The sequence below is a fragment of the Fusarium proliferatum genome (genome assembly GCF_900067095.1).
Source record: "Fusarium proliferatum ET1 genome assembly, contig: FPRO_scaffold017, whole genome shotgun sequence".
Lineage (NCBI taxonomy): Eukaryota > Fungi > Ascomycota > Sordariomycetes > Hypocreales > Nectriaceae > Fusarium > Fusarium proliferatum.
Genome location: NW_022194806.1, coordinates 622,262 through 635,745, shown reverse-complemented (window position 1 = coordinate 635,745; position 13,484 = coordinate 622,262). Strand labels below are relative to the sequence as shown.

Genomic DNA, 13,484 nt, shown 5'->3' with positions numbered 1-13,484 from the left:
TGATATATGAAAGTGCACCACATCAAGCCTCGATAAGTGGAGGCCATCCTGTTCAGAGCAAAGGTTACCATGATCTACCTGCTCTAAGGTACCAGTCCCACTTGGCGGAGCCTCCCGTTTGAATGCGATATTGAACCTAATTGTGGATCGAACCTTTCCACAGCATGGACAGAAATTCCAAGTGACTGAGCTCGCTGGCTAAACCGTTGATGACGTTTTTATCGAACCGTTCCAAAAACGAAAGTAATATAGTAGCAAGCTGAAGTTCGGGTGGGTTGGCAAAGACTTTAAATATACGTGAATCGAAGTGTCGCACTGTCTGCAGACACATGTGAGCCTCACTATAGGGACAGTCTATAATAAAAGTGAGTATTTCCTACTCAACGTTAACGGGATAGGAGAGATAAAGATATAGTAAGAACTTGATTGTCTTGTTACCCTCCAGCACGAAGTTATGGTACAACGTATGAGAAATCCCTGAGGCAGCAGTATAGGCAGGATTCGCAAGATATAAAGGTAATCAGTTCTTGGCAAAAGAGTAATGAGATTTAGGGAAATATGTAGAAGTAATTCGTGAATTATATACGGCGAAGTTGTATTTGTAGTAGTATGTAAACTGGACTTTCCTTTTAAGAGTCCCTACAAGTTCTCTATTTTAATAGCTAAAAAACACCGACATTTATTACACTGTTACTTTAGTTCAACAGGGTCGGCCCGCGCTTATACTTACCGCTGATATTTATCTGTGCTAGCTAGCTAGTAAGAACCTGACTTACTATGCGTCGTTCTGACACAGAGTAACAGCGATCCTTAAATCTTAATGAGATGGCGCTTAACTACATGCGTCCAAAAGAGACTGTGTGATGTAGCTGTAATAACTTTATCTCCGTTGATTTCGTATACCCCAGCGCCCAGACAAGACCATCCCTGAAATTCCTAAGCAGCACCACAGAACAGACAAATATAAGTGGGGCCGACTCCAATATTGATTGGCTGCCGATCAATACGCCACAAACACCAGGCTCAAGGAGGTACAGCATTAAGGATAAAAGTCACAATCTATAAGCTATATAATTAGAGGTACTTGATGCTTAGTATAATTTACTAAGTATCAAAATTACTTACAATATTATAGATTTAGTTAGCCTGACCTGATGTAATAGGTATCTGGTGCTGCTTCGGAAAATAGGGGATGTAGGAGTCATACCAGATTCCTGTCAGCTTACAAATACCCACTGATCGGACCGTAGACAGATGCGAGCCTGATCTGATTATGTCAGTCCCGGACATTCAAATGAGCAGATTTTAGCACATAGCGGGGTGTGTTGTTCTGCCCTTGGGCGTTGAGTGTTTAAAGCGCAGGAAGGAGTTAATGGTGTAGAAAGAGGATGCAGCAACATTAGTGCAATTAACCACTTTCATTATGCCTGAGATCTAAGTTCTGTCGGCTGATTTATGCCTCAGCTCTATGTACCAAAAAGCCATTGGAAGCAGTTCCTCGAGTGGAATCGACCTCTACCACCCACGAAGCAGATCTGCATCCACCACAGGGTTGAGGCTCAAGATAACGCGCAACCTGCCAAGGTGGCGGTGGCTTTAACAATAGCCTCTCTTACATATGACGATCTGAATGGCCTTGCCACTCAGATTGTCTCTGATCTCAATCGGCGTGGCATTTCCCCCGACATGATTGTACTACTATGTTTTGATAAGTCGCCATAGACGATAGTCGCTATGCTTGGCGTTTTGAAGGCTGGTGGAGCATTTGTTGCACTGGATCCAAAGGCACCGACAAGTCGAATCAATGCTATAGTGCACCAAGTGAACGCCAAAATTGTAGCTACCGGGTCAAAACACCGTCATTTATTTTCAAACCATCAGGTCATTGAACTTTTCGACACAAACAATTCTATGCTGCCGCAGACGACCGATAATTATCTAACAACATGGGCATCTCACCCGAACAATGCGGCTTATCTTATCTTCATGTAGGTAGCACTAGAAAGCTAAAGGTGGTGGTGGTTGAGTATCAATCTTTTTGTTCTGGAATAGCGCAGCATGCGAAAGCACAGTTTATTGACCGGCATTCTCGAGTACGGCAATTTACATCGCACACGCTTGACGGGTGTATCGTTGAGATTCTTACGACCCTTGGCGTAGGAAGAGCAATCTACAGTCCCTCAGAATATAAACGCGTGAATATACTGACAGTTTATCAATTTACGATCCGTAAACTGGGCAGTTTTGACCCCATCTTTCATCACGTCTATCTACCATGATGCGATATCAGCACTGGAGACTGTTTTCCTGGCTGTGGAGAGGACTTTACCGTCAAACATCAGCTCATGGGCAGCTTCGGTAAGGTTGTTGGGTTAGGGTTATAATATAATATCTTTATTACTAGAAGGAACAGAAGTGTACTCTTTTATTGCTCTAGTGCCTGAAATATATTCGATTTTGGACGCCAGAGCCTTAGCGCAGGCTTGAGCAACATGACGAGCTCCGTCCCATTCCTCAATCATAAGAAAGGCACTAGCAGTCGCTGGGAAGCTAAGAGCAATTATGCGCGTGATTGTAGCGACTTTCATAGCTGTTGTAGTAAGGTGGCAGAGCTAAAGAAGCGAAATTTCGCCAACGTGGCCATTCTGGGGCCTTGTATTCTGATATTCATCAATGTGACTACGAATCGTGCTTTTTCCTCGGTAGGTTATAAGTGGATTGTAAACGGCACAGTCCAGTCGCTGTTGTAGCTTATTACATATTAAGAAGACGCCTAGACGCTCTATGAATGCCAAGCCAACACAACACGGCCAGCATGACAGAAGACCTGCAGTTTGTTTCCCGTGAGCCAATCACAAAAGGCGAAGCCACTAACCCTTTAAATTCGTCCGACTTTCTGATACTCTGTGATGACCACCTTTTAACAGTCTTTGCGGCAACGGAGCAGTATTAGCCCATGTAGCCACCTTAGCAGTACGGTGCCTGGCCTCCAAATATGCCCACTCTCCAGGACAGTGGTGTTATGTATGCTGCTGAGTTTGTGACTTGTATTGGTTGTAGCAGTCTTGGGGATACCAGCCAAGGCCCGTCTCTGGCTGTCTTTGTATGCAACAAGCGCTCAAGACATCGCAGCTGTCACTCTGAGAATCATCACAGGAAGCCCTCTTACATTGTACATAAAAACTTCCAACAAGCTACTCACGTCAGCAGCCAGGGTCGATGATATATCAGGCAGGATCGGGGCCCAAATTATAACATAGGAAGTCTCTATAAAGACGAACAGGCCGGGACAGGCCTGGTTTATTATCCGTCAGGCCACGGATGGGGCGCTGCTTCTTCGTCTCCATCGTGCTTCGAAGACAACAGAATCGGCCGTGAAGCAACTAAACTATGTCGGCGCGGTACTATACAGTGCTGCTAGACATCCTATATACAACTTACCAATCCTTCCCACCAGGGCTATCCACCTCAGCACGCTTCCAGTCCTTTCCACCAGGGCTTTCCAACTCAGCACGTTTCCAATCCTTTCCACCAGGGCTGTCTACCTCAGCACGCTGTACATTGTTGTATCAGAATGTGCCAAAGGTTATGCAATCCGAAGTTAGAGAACTTACAGCAACTGTGCGCTCGCGAGCCGAAAGATGGCCGTTGGCTGGAGGTGCTGCGACAGCGGCTTGGACTGCAGCAATGCCGGCGAGAATGATAAGACTGGATCTCATGATTGGTTCTTTTGAGAAGATATGCTTTGTATGAGAGATAATAGTTGCTCAAGTCCGGGGCTTATTCGAGGGCGGCGCCCAATTTATGATTTTAGCTATCGTGTCTAAACTGGCGGCAGCCGCAGACATTGACCTGCAGCTCAGGTGCTTAAGTAAGTCATTACTAACGTTAGCCGTGTCGTATTGCGTCAAAAAGTCATATTTTGCTCCGCCCATTGCTTGGATCGGCCGACGTGTTGATACGAGCTATTATGGCGAATTGCGGGGATCGGCCGACTTATGCAGCTGCTTCTTGTGGCAATACCTATGCCCATTGGTAGAGGAGGACCTTTTGTAAAGGAAAAGATATATGAAAGATATGGGGGCTGTATTTAAGCATTTGTGAGAAACTTTTAGTGGTGGAAAGATATGTTCCGGTACCAATTCTCTAGCTCTCCTGGCATTACAGGTTACAGCGAGATAAGCGTGTCTCTTCCGAGCACACGCCAACTACACCACATATGGCTTATACAGTTCTCTTCCTGCAGTAAGGGCTCTTTCCCACATGAGAGTTACTTGATTTTCAAGCCTTCAGTACCGGTATCACAGTGTTAATACTCCTGCTACCACCTAGATCAGGGGAGAGGTCGAGGGATGACGATAACATCAGAGGATATTGGCCACTTATTGAAGCACCAAATGTGAGCTTGCGGCGCACAGCAAGGGTGATTCAATGCAACGTCGCAAGATGTGCTGCTGCGGTCATAGACCTTCTAACATATGCTCGTCCAGGCAGGTGAAATCTCGCCCGCCCTTGTTTTAGGAAGGTCACTATTTGCATGTCACAAGGCCCGAAAACAACCAATCTGTAAGGGTTATGTAAACTCCAGCAGCTGTTGAATCCTCTCTTTAGCAGCCTTTAATTTAACACGAATCTACTTAACTGATGCTACTCTTCCGGAAGTCTCGAGGGGAAGTTTGGTGGTGACTGGTCGTCTACTTCTGATACCGATCTCACACCTAAACGACATCTGAAAGCTGAGGCCGCCCGACCCATCCACGAATACCAAGTTGACGAGAAAGCTGCTCCGAAGGGAGCCGACACGTGGCTCTTCATACATCCAGTCTTTCAGATGTGCATTGATATATCAGGCTCCACGGTATCACATTCTAAGAAGCTCCGGCCACTTATATCCGACTTCTACATGGACTCAGCTGCTTTACAACGCATCTAGGTGCCTTGACTCTAAGCACATGACGAAGGCTGCGTGGAGCCTACTGCAGAGGAGCTCTTGGTTGTAAGTAGTGGAATACTTATCAGCTTCAAACATACATCCGTGTGCATTGTTATCAACTTGCACCTATCAACGTCAAGGGTAAAGCGTCACCCATAGATTAAGTATATACTTTACGGCTCCTGAACATAAAAACCCGCGAGAAAGTGAAGCTTTTAATACAGATATGTCCACCCCAGCTCAGATCCAAGAGTTTCCAGCAACTGCCAACAAAGAGGCAGAGCATGTGCTTTCTGGAGCTAAATATGACGCCTGTCTCGACAGCACGTGAACAGCCACTTCCCCTGGTGGATCACATGTTTACAGCCGCACGGCGGAGCACGTATGCCACCTATACGAGACAAGCGTGGCGAGATTGATATCTATCCCAACTGATACCGACACTGGCAGCGATTCTAATAAGCGTCAGAAAGGCTTACTGTACCTGCCATATCCAAAGTTATGTCGGGTCGATTGTTGCGACTACCGGAAGCCAAGTAGTATAAGTTGAGTCTGCATGGCATTCACATCGAAAAGGCAAACGCTTACGGTCCTTGTCTGACTGCACGTCAATACGTAGGCGAGCGACCGATGGCATGACAAGTTAAGACCAGTCTGAACCCTACGACACCAACTTCAGATCTGCGAATTACTTTAATTGCGGTTTTGCAACGTGAATAAGTGGCCTTTGAGATCTTTTAGCTGACGCTTATTATATTTTGGGATGGGCGAAGACATTTTCAACACAATACGACTGGGGTCCCAGTGGACGACAAACTATCAGCGTGTTCCGGAGTAGTGAATACCATCCCTCTGCCCTGGACAAGAGTGGCCGCAGAAACACTGATCTATGTTCCTCAATTGCGCAGATAATTTGCAAAAGGTGCATTAAACAATCAGCGATTATCAGTAGAATAGTCAACGCTTCAGCCTTAAGTGAGACCTGATTGAAGTTTTGGCGGCACTGCGAACTAGGATACATTTCTCTGGTAAAGTAAATCCTCAGTCCCTAAAGCTTATTAAGCTCTTAGCTACAGGTCTTAGCAGCAAATAACACTTCTAGCTTATAACTTAGATATTATATTAAGATATCTAACTAATTATTACAGTATAAAGCTAATAAGAGGAAAACCTAAATAATAACTTTTTAGCTGGCCTTAAAGGTATATAAAAATATACCTTTAATCTTATAGTTAAGAAAGGTTAGCTTAATACTATAAATACCTTTAATCTTTAAGATATTATCTTTAATAAAATTAATTCTTTATTAATATTAACTTAATTAAATAGTAAATATTAATAATTATATTAATAAAGCTATAGTTATACTTTAAGCTATATTAATATATAGAAAGACTTTAAAAGGTAATTATATTTATAATCCCTTTAGGGAGGACTTTAAGGCAATTGTATAGTTAATTTATATATAGGACTTTTATTAGCTTAACAGTAAATTCCTTATTTAGCTAGCCTTTTTTAATTATAAGACTATTATTTTTATAATAGCCTTTAGTAAATTTCTTAAAAAGGTTATTTTAGCTATTTAATAAAAGAAAAAGGCCTTGAAAAAGCTATTAAAATTAAAAAAAGAGATTTAAAAAGTAACCATATAGTTAATTTAATAAAATTAGGCTTAAATTATATCTATATTTAATATATAAATAGTAATTAGCTAAAAAGGACTTTTTATAAATATAATATATAGCTATTAAATTTATTAAAAAATATTAATATATAAAAGAAGCTTAATAGAAAGTTTTATAATAATATATATATTAATGCTATTAGGCTAAAAATAAAGCTAAATTAAGTAAAGGTTTAGGGAAATCAAAAGGTTATAGCGGTATTAAGTTTATAAGTTAATTATAAGGTTAGAAAATATACTTCAGGTTTAACATAATGGTGGCCAACGACCTATTGAGTCGATGGCGCGTAACATATCGGATGTCGCAATGTATGAGGAAAATATTGCGGACTTCCAATGATCAGAGCCTGATAAGAGATTGGGTAACTCTCAAGGATTCGCCAGGAAACATATCATTGCCTTTGCGATGTCTAACAGTCCTTCTCTAAACTGAACGCAGATCCCCTCTTCACTCCGGTAACTAGTGACGGGTCGACTGTTAGTGGCTTTGGAACCACCCGTGGCCAAAGTTGGGGTGGCCAGCGACGTATGTACTTAACTTCATGCCCTTGCTAAGAAGCAGTTGCGTCACGAAGTGACGCAATGTGGATCTTACTCTACCATACTTTTGTGTCAAGATGGTCCAAGCCTGTACTTTTTCGCCTCTTAAGATTGCCCTGCATGTACAGATTACACGGCATAGCGGAAGCAAGGTTGAAGGTAATGGGTCTTCTCCAGCCTGATGTGAGATTGACAGGTGAAGCATCTGCTGACTCTTGGGTGTAAGTTTCAATATTGCCTTTCAGGTTGTTCAAATATTCTTGGTAGGAGGGGTCATCAACGCAGTTAATTGATAGAACCCCAGAGTCACCACTTCGAGGCCAGCCGGAGATACCACTCACATGATGGCCCTTAGAATGGAGCCAAAGCTTAGGTACATATAAGGAACCAAGAGACTCTGTGATGTCAAATTAACATCGAATTGAGGAACTACTACCAAAATGTTGACAATGCTTGCTGAAGGCGTTGTTGTACGCGGTAGCAATTGGTCAGATATCTTGGTATAATGTCTAAGTTGTGAGCTAGAAGTGTTATTTGCCGCTGAGACCTGTGTCTGAGAGCTTAATCCAGTCGAGAGAACCTAGCACGCTGCGTAATTGGGGTCTTATTAGCTACCTGATCTTAACATAGCGTATCTACCCCGAAGATAAATCATAAGATGACGTCGCGTTTCACTTGGGGACTTGATCACGGGATGGCGTGGATCACTCGTGCCTTGTAAGGTCGCGTGGCGGGGTTGTTTTAAACGGCGGTATTAGCAGCCTCGATCCCTTTCCAATAATCTTTACTGAGTATGCGCCTGTTTTCCAAATTGAAAAGAGCGAAGCTCTCACAATATTGTTACATTCAGCCTGCTAGTGAAGTTCATCTGATTGAGACCTCCGTGCAGGTGTTGTGGTGCATATCGATAAGCAGCATATCTTCGGCAACGATGGCGGTCTCTACGAGAGGCGCACGCCACAAATGGCTGTACAGGTCCATGTGCCTCGGTTCAGACGTGGCAGGGTTACTAATTAAGCAGCCAGCAGCAATAAATAAATAGATACCATCATCTTAGCGACACCAGTGACTCAAAGGAGTGTATTGCCTATTGTGTTTGTCTCTGTCGTTTACCTTTCTGTTAGGGCTGAAGCTTCTCTTGATCACTCAATCTTATGACAGTCTTGAGGTTTTTACCACAGCCCGGAAGACTCCCTGTTAAATTCTGTTGCTCTCTCCTTCCCCTACGCATGCTCATATTGGCCTAGTGTGATATGGGGGAGTAGTACAACTCGGCTTATAAATCCAAACTCGGATATTATTACCTTCTGATTCCAGAGAGTAAGACAGTGTTGGTAGTACTTGTGAGTTTTTGGAGTTATCAGATGATCTGATAAGATAATGTTAAAAAATGCCTCAGCAGACTAGGCCATTTATAGATGTTTCTACCGGAGCTAAGACGCTCGCTTAACATGAATTGACTGGGGGTAAGGACACCTGATGCAATTTTTCACGGCATACGCTCGCTTAATGCAAGTTTCAAAGGGTCTGTAGTAACAGTGTAGAAACTAGATACAGCTTGGGTTTAGTTCTCTCTGAAAGCGTACTTATTCCCGCTGCAGTGTATGCCCAAGCCGGCAGATTACAAGTGTTAGTGCCCCTATGACTAGGACGGGTTGAAGTACCATCTACTCCTGAGTGCATGTTGAGGTAGCAACTACCGTTGACTGTCTAAAGAGAGTGAGGCTGAGATTCCCTTTACATCGGTCTATTGTCATCGGGATATTCATACGGCCTATTCACACCGGGTTATTGAGCGCCTTACAGCCGCGAGTCTTAAGCCACGGGTCTCCTACAGAGTATATAAACGTCTCTGTTTGAACTGAGAAAAGCCAGTATCTCTATATTTACATATTCTCTCTACTTGAGTAATATTTAGCTGTTCTTTACCTTCACGATGAAACTCTGGACTGGAGTCAAGGAGGCTTTCATAGCCACGACAAAAGAGCAGAACTCGGCCGACATACAACAACCGCCACAGGCACCTTTACAAGGAGATGTCGCGACAAACATTGAAAAAGGCCCTGCAGAGGGTGAGACGTTCTCCGATAATATACAGGCTGGCGTCCAGAAGGTTGAGGCAGCAGCCATGGTCTGGACAAAGAAAGATTTAATTGCTGCGTATGGTTTGTAAGTCAAAGATCTCCATTTAATTTTCATTCGCAACCCGAATGCCTTATACTGATATGAGTATTCAGGATGTGGTTTATCTTCGTCGTCGCCTCTCTGCAAGAAGTCGTTGTTAGAGTTCTCACACCATTTGTTACGAGCACCTTCCAGACTCATTCCCTCACTGCCACAATGAATGTTGTATCCGGTATTGTTGGCGGTCTCGTGAAGATTCCTCTGGCTAAGATTCTTGACACTTGGGGCCGACCTCAGGGCATGACTTTCATGCTGGTACTATGGGTACTCGGGTTTGTGTTGATGGCTGCCTGTAAGAATGTCACCACTTATGCCGCGGCCTTGGTCTTCTATACTGTCGGGTACGTGTCATTTATGATCATACCAAATCTCATTTCAACATCTTGCTAACCACCACGAACCCTGATAGAGCGCAAGGACTCAGCTACTGTGTTACCGTCTTCGTATCCGATACGACATCCCTCAAGAACCGATCTTTGATGCTGTCTTTTGCAAGTTCGCCGTATATATTCACGACCTGGAGCGGCGGTCCCATTGCCGCTGCTGCTCTGTCAGGCGCGGGGTGGCGATGGGGTCTCGGTGTATGGGCCATCGTCACCCCTGCTGTTGTGCTCCCGTTCTGTGGCATCTTCTTTTGGAACCAGCACAAGGCGAAGAGGCTGGGCTTGATAGAGGATGCCGTGACACTCGGCGATCTATCCCTGCCATCGATCTGGAAGTATTGCATTGATGTCGATCTCCTGGGCATCTTCATCCTGGCAGCGGGAATGACACTGTTCCTCCTACCGATGAATATTTATTCGATGCAAGAAGACGGTTGGAAGAGCCCTATGATCATCTCAATGATTATAATCGGTGGACTTCTCATCATCGCCTTTGTATTCTACGAGCGGTTCCTCGCCCCAGTTACGTTCATCCCGTATGATCTCTTGGTCGATCGCAACATGCTATTCGGCGGCACCATGTTCCTCTTCCTATTCTTTAGCTCTGGCGTTTGGCAATCATACTTTAGTTCAATGATTATGGTTGTGTGGAATCAGGGAGTGGCAAATACGACTTATATCAACAACATCTACCGGACGGGCTCCTCGGTCTTTGCCATTATTATCGGTCTCTTGATTCGATGGACAGGGAGATACAAGCCCTTTGCTTTGTACTTCTTTATGCCGCTCATGATGTTAGGGGTGGGACTTATGATCCATTTCCGACAGCCAGACCAAGACATCGGCTACATAGTCATGACACAGATTTTTGTCGCTTTTGCTGGAGGCCCAGTTGTTGAATGTGGCCAGATGTGTATGATGGCGGTGGCCGACCATCAGCACATTGCCGTAAGTCTTGCCGTGCTTAGCCTCTTTGGCAGCGTTGGGGGAGCCATTGGGTCTACGGTCTCGGCGGCTATTTGGACTGGCACATTCAAAAAGGCACTGGAGCGCCATGTCCCCAAGACTGTGAATGTGGAGATGGTGTACAGTAGCTTGTATGCACAGCTGAGTTATCCCCCGGGAACACCTGAGCGATTGGGTATTGCGAAAGCTTATGGTGATGCGCAGAGGATTATGTGTATTACGAGCGTTGGCGTCCTGGCTGGGGGCCTTCTGTCTATTGGTCTGTGGAGAAATCTGAACGTGAATACAATTAAGCAGACACGCGGTAATATTATTTAGGTAGGGAGCGAATCCGTGGTGCCGCCTGCACAAGGGTAAATGGCATAAGTATATAGCACAAATAAATATATAGTATAGATATTCTCAGCCTTGAAAATTCTAATTTGTTCAAGAATATCATAATATATACAATCAGTGCAACACTTATTGCGTTGACTTGTGTATACTATCTTAACTAGGTGCAGAGACACGCGATTTAGGAACATGTCTTTACCTTTTGGTGCGACAACGCGATTCAATTGAGCCTCCTTTTGAGGTTTCGGTCACATTGTGTAGCGCTTTCAGGGCCTTCGCCTCCATGGCCAGGAAATCTATGGTCAATTGTCGCATCAGGTTGTACGTAGTCTCATGTTAAAGCCCAAGAACCTGCGATCTATTACCGAGTCTTTAATTATCGACGCGACGATATGATTCAATTGTACAGGCGTTCTCAAACTACATGCCGGCCGGGTCTACCAAGCCTCACCATTGACAGCGGCCTGCCACCTTATTGAAGAAACATTACTCAAAAGTGATATCAAGTAAATGCGAATACGTGTCGCATGACGAAGGTAAGCATTTACACCTGATAATTATTCAACACATATGCTTTATTGGTGATTTCCCGCTGATACAAGATCTTGCTCAATGGTAGGGTCGACAGCCATTTGGGCGGCTTTCGGAGAGCTCGGTACCGTCAGCAGATTGGGAGCATCTTTAACATCAGAAGCACAAGTTGCTCTATTGATTCCTGGCATGTCGCGCGGATATACAGATTTTTTAACAACAGATTGTTTTGTTACTGCACTTTATTGTGGTCTTGATCCCGGTGAAAATGCCTGTCACTATGTTCCTCTGCTTGATGTATCACGCGGTCCTACCTATAGTGGATATCTTAAGATATGCTTGCTTAATACAGCATGTCCGTCTGCCACCACTCCAACTTTACACTGAATCAATTAAAACTTTCAGATTCATGTCGCACAGCTACAGAGAGCATTTGGGCATCGTGTTTTTACTTTTAGATATCGCTTTGGTTGTGTTCCTGGTGATTGCGAAACATGTCAGATTATGAACTTCTAGGCCAGCTGTGCGCTAAACCTTAGTTTGATAAAGAACGCCCATCACCACTCCAAATTTGCACCGAATCAATCAAGACTCTGGGATCCATGTCGCATCACAACGCTGAGCATTTGCGCCTACTACTTGTACTTATAGGTCTCGTTTCGGCTGCGTTCCTGGCGATACCGAAATATCTCAAGTCAGTGGCCTGGTGAGGGATAGCGGTCGAACCGCTAACGCTTTAGTGCTGCGAACCTGCGACGGAGTTGGTGGATGGAAATAAGTCAATGCCATCACAACAGGCTGTGAGTAAAATAGTCATGCAGTTGAATCCTGTGTCGCTTATGTATCCAGATCATGTTCCAGACTCATTTATCGTCATTTACGGTTGAATGGTTCAGTTCCTGGTGATGTAAGTTACTCCTGGTAGTAAACTCGGCCAACTTCGTGGGGCGAACTGAACCTCAATTACCATTTTGAAGAGTCTGCATCGATAATCCAATCTTCAAGTGATATCCTTTCCAATTGATTCATGTGTCGCATGGATGAGCTGATCCTATCTTCAAATTTTGTATTGTAAGTTACAGCTTAATGGTTGAGTTCCTGGTAATCAACTATGAGGTGTCGGTTGGCGGTCAACACGCTAAACGGTGGGCGTTCGTTCACATTGACGACGATGAAGAAGAGTCCACGACAACCCCAATCTTGAAGTAGTGTATTTATCCAATTGATTCCTGTATCGCTTGAGCACTCTGACCGTATTGTTAAGCTGTGCAATATGAGTTACCCTTTGATAGTTGAGTTCCTGGTGATTGGGTGTGAGGTGTTCACATGGTAGTTGACACGCTAAACTTCCATGCATGGCGGGCGGGCGTTCATCTTGACAGCGACAATGAAGGGTCCACGCCAACGGCCCAATCTTGAAGTAACATACTTGTACAATTGAATCCTATGTCGCTGGTCAACCCCGATTATGAAGCTGTTTATTCATAGTCAGACGTAATCCCGGCGCATGCGCTTCAACGTTCGTCAGCCTGCCCCAGCGCTCATGTTAGTGGATACCCCCTAAATCCAAGCGCTGTAAGTTGAACACATCAACCTCTCACATCGATTGGCGAGATTGCAGGCCACATCAGTGTAAGATGAGTTGGTTTGCATTTTTTCACATTGCTGGGGTCCAAATAACATATTCTGTTCAATCACTTGAGTCTGCGTCCATTATTCGTGATGATCCTGGTGTTGAGACTCACCGCCGCTGTCTGTGGTTCCGAGTCATGGATGCCACCACCAACATCACCGAGATGTTGGGGGGCCACAAGAGACCCAATACCGATTAAAAGGAGGTTACTTACTGAATAACATATGTAGAATTGGTCAATGACTTCAGATGCTATTTTATCGGGGTTACTCGAGGCTTTCCTGCCGGTTGAAAACT

The 13,484-nt window shown here is 44.3% G+C and overlaps 2 protein-coding genes across 2 annotated transcripts; one reads left to right on the top strand and one right to left on the bottom strand.

Moving 5' to 3' along the window:
* Positions 1 to 3,437: 3,437 nt before the first annotated feature.
* FPRO_15978 (uncharacterized protein) lies at positions 3,438 to 3,719 on the bottom strand (the record flags this gene model as incomplete). The annotated part of the gene is made up of 2 exons (XM_031224907.1): positions 3,438 to 3,554; positions 3,615 to 3,719. The coding sequence occupies 2 exons, from the start codon at positions 3,717 to 3,719 to the stop codon at positions 3,438 to 3,440; spliced, it is 222 nt and encodes a 73-aa protein (XP_031090119.1).
* A 5,374-nt stretch (positions 3,720 to 9,093) lies between these two features.
* FPRO_15977 (uncharacterized protein) lies at positions 9,094 to 11,008 on the top strand (the record flags this gene model as incomplete). The annotated part of the gene is made up of 3 exons (XM_031224906.1): positions 9,094 to 9,326; positions 9,395 to 9,682; positions 9,751 to 11,008. 3 exons carry the CDS (start codon positions 9,094 to 9,096, stop codon positions 11,006 to 11,008), a joined length of 1,779 nt encoding a protein of 592 aa, XP_031090118.1.
* Positions 11,009 to 13,484: the final 2,476 nt, after the last annotated feature.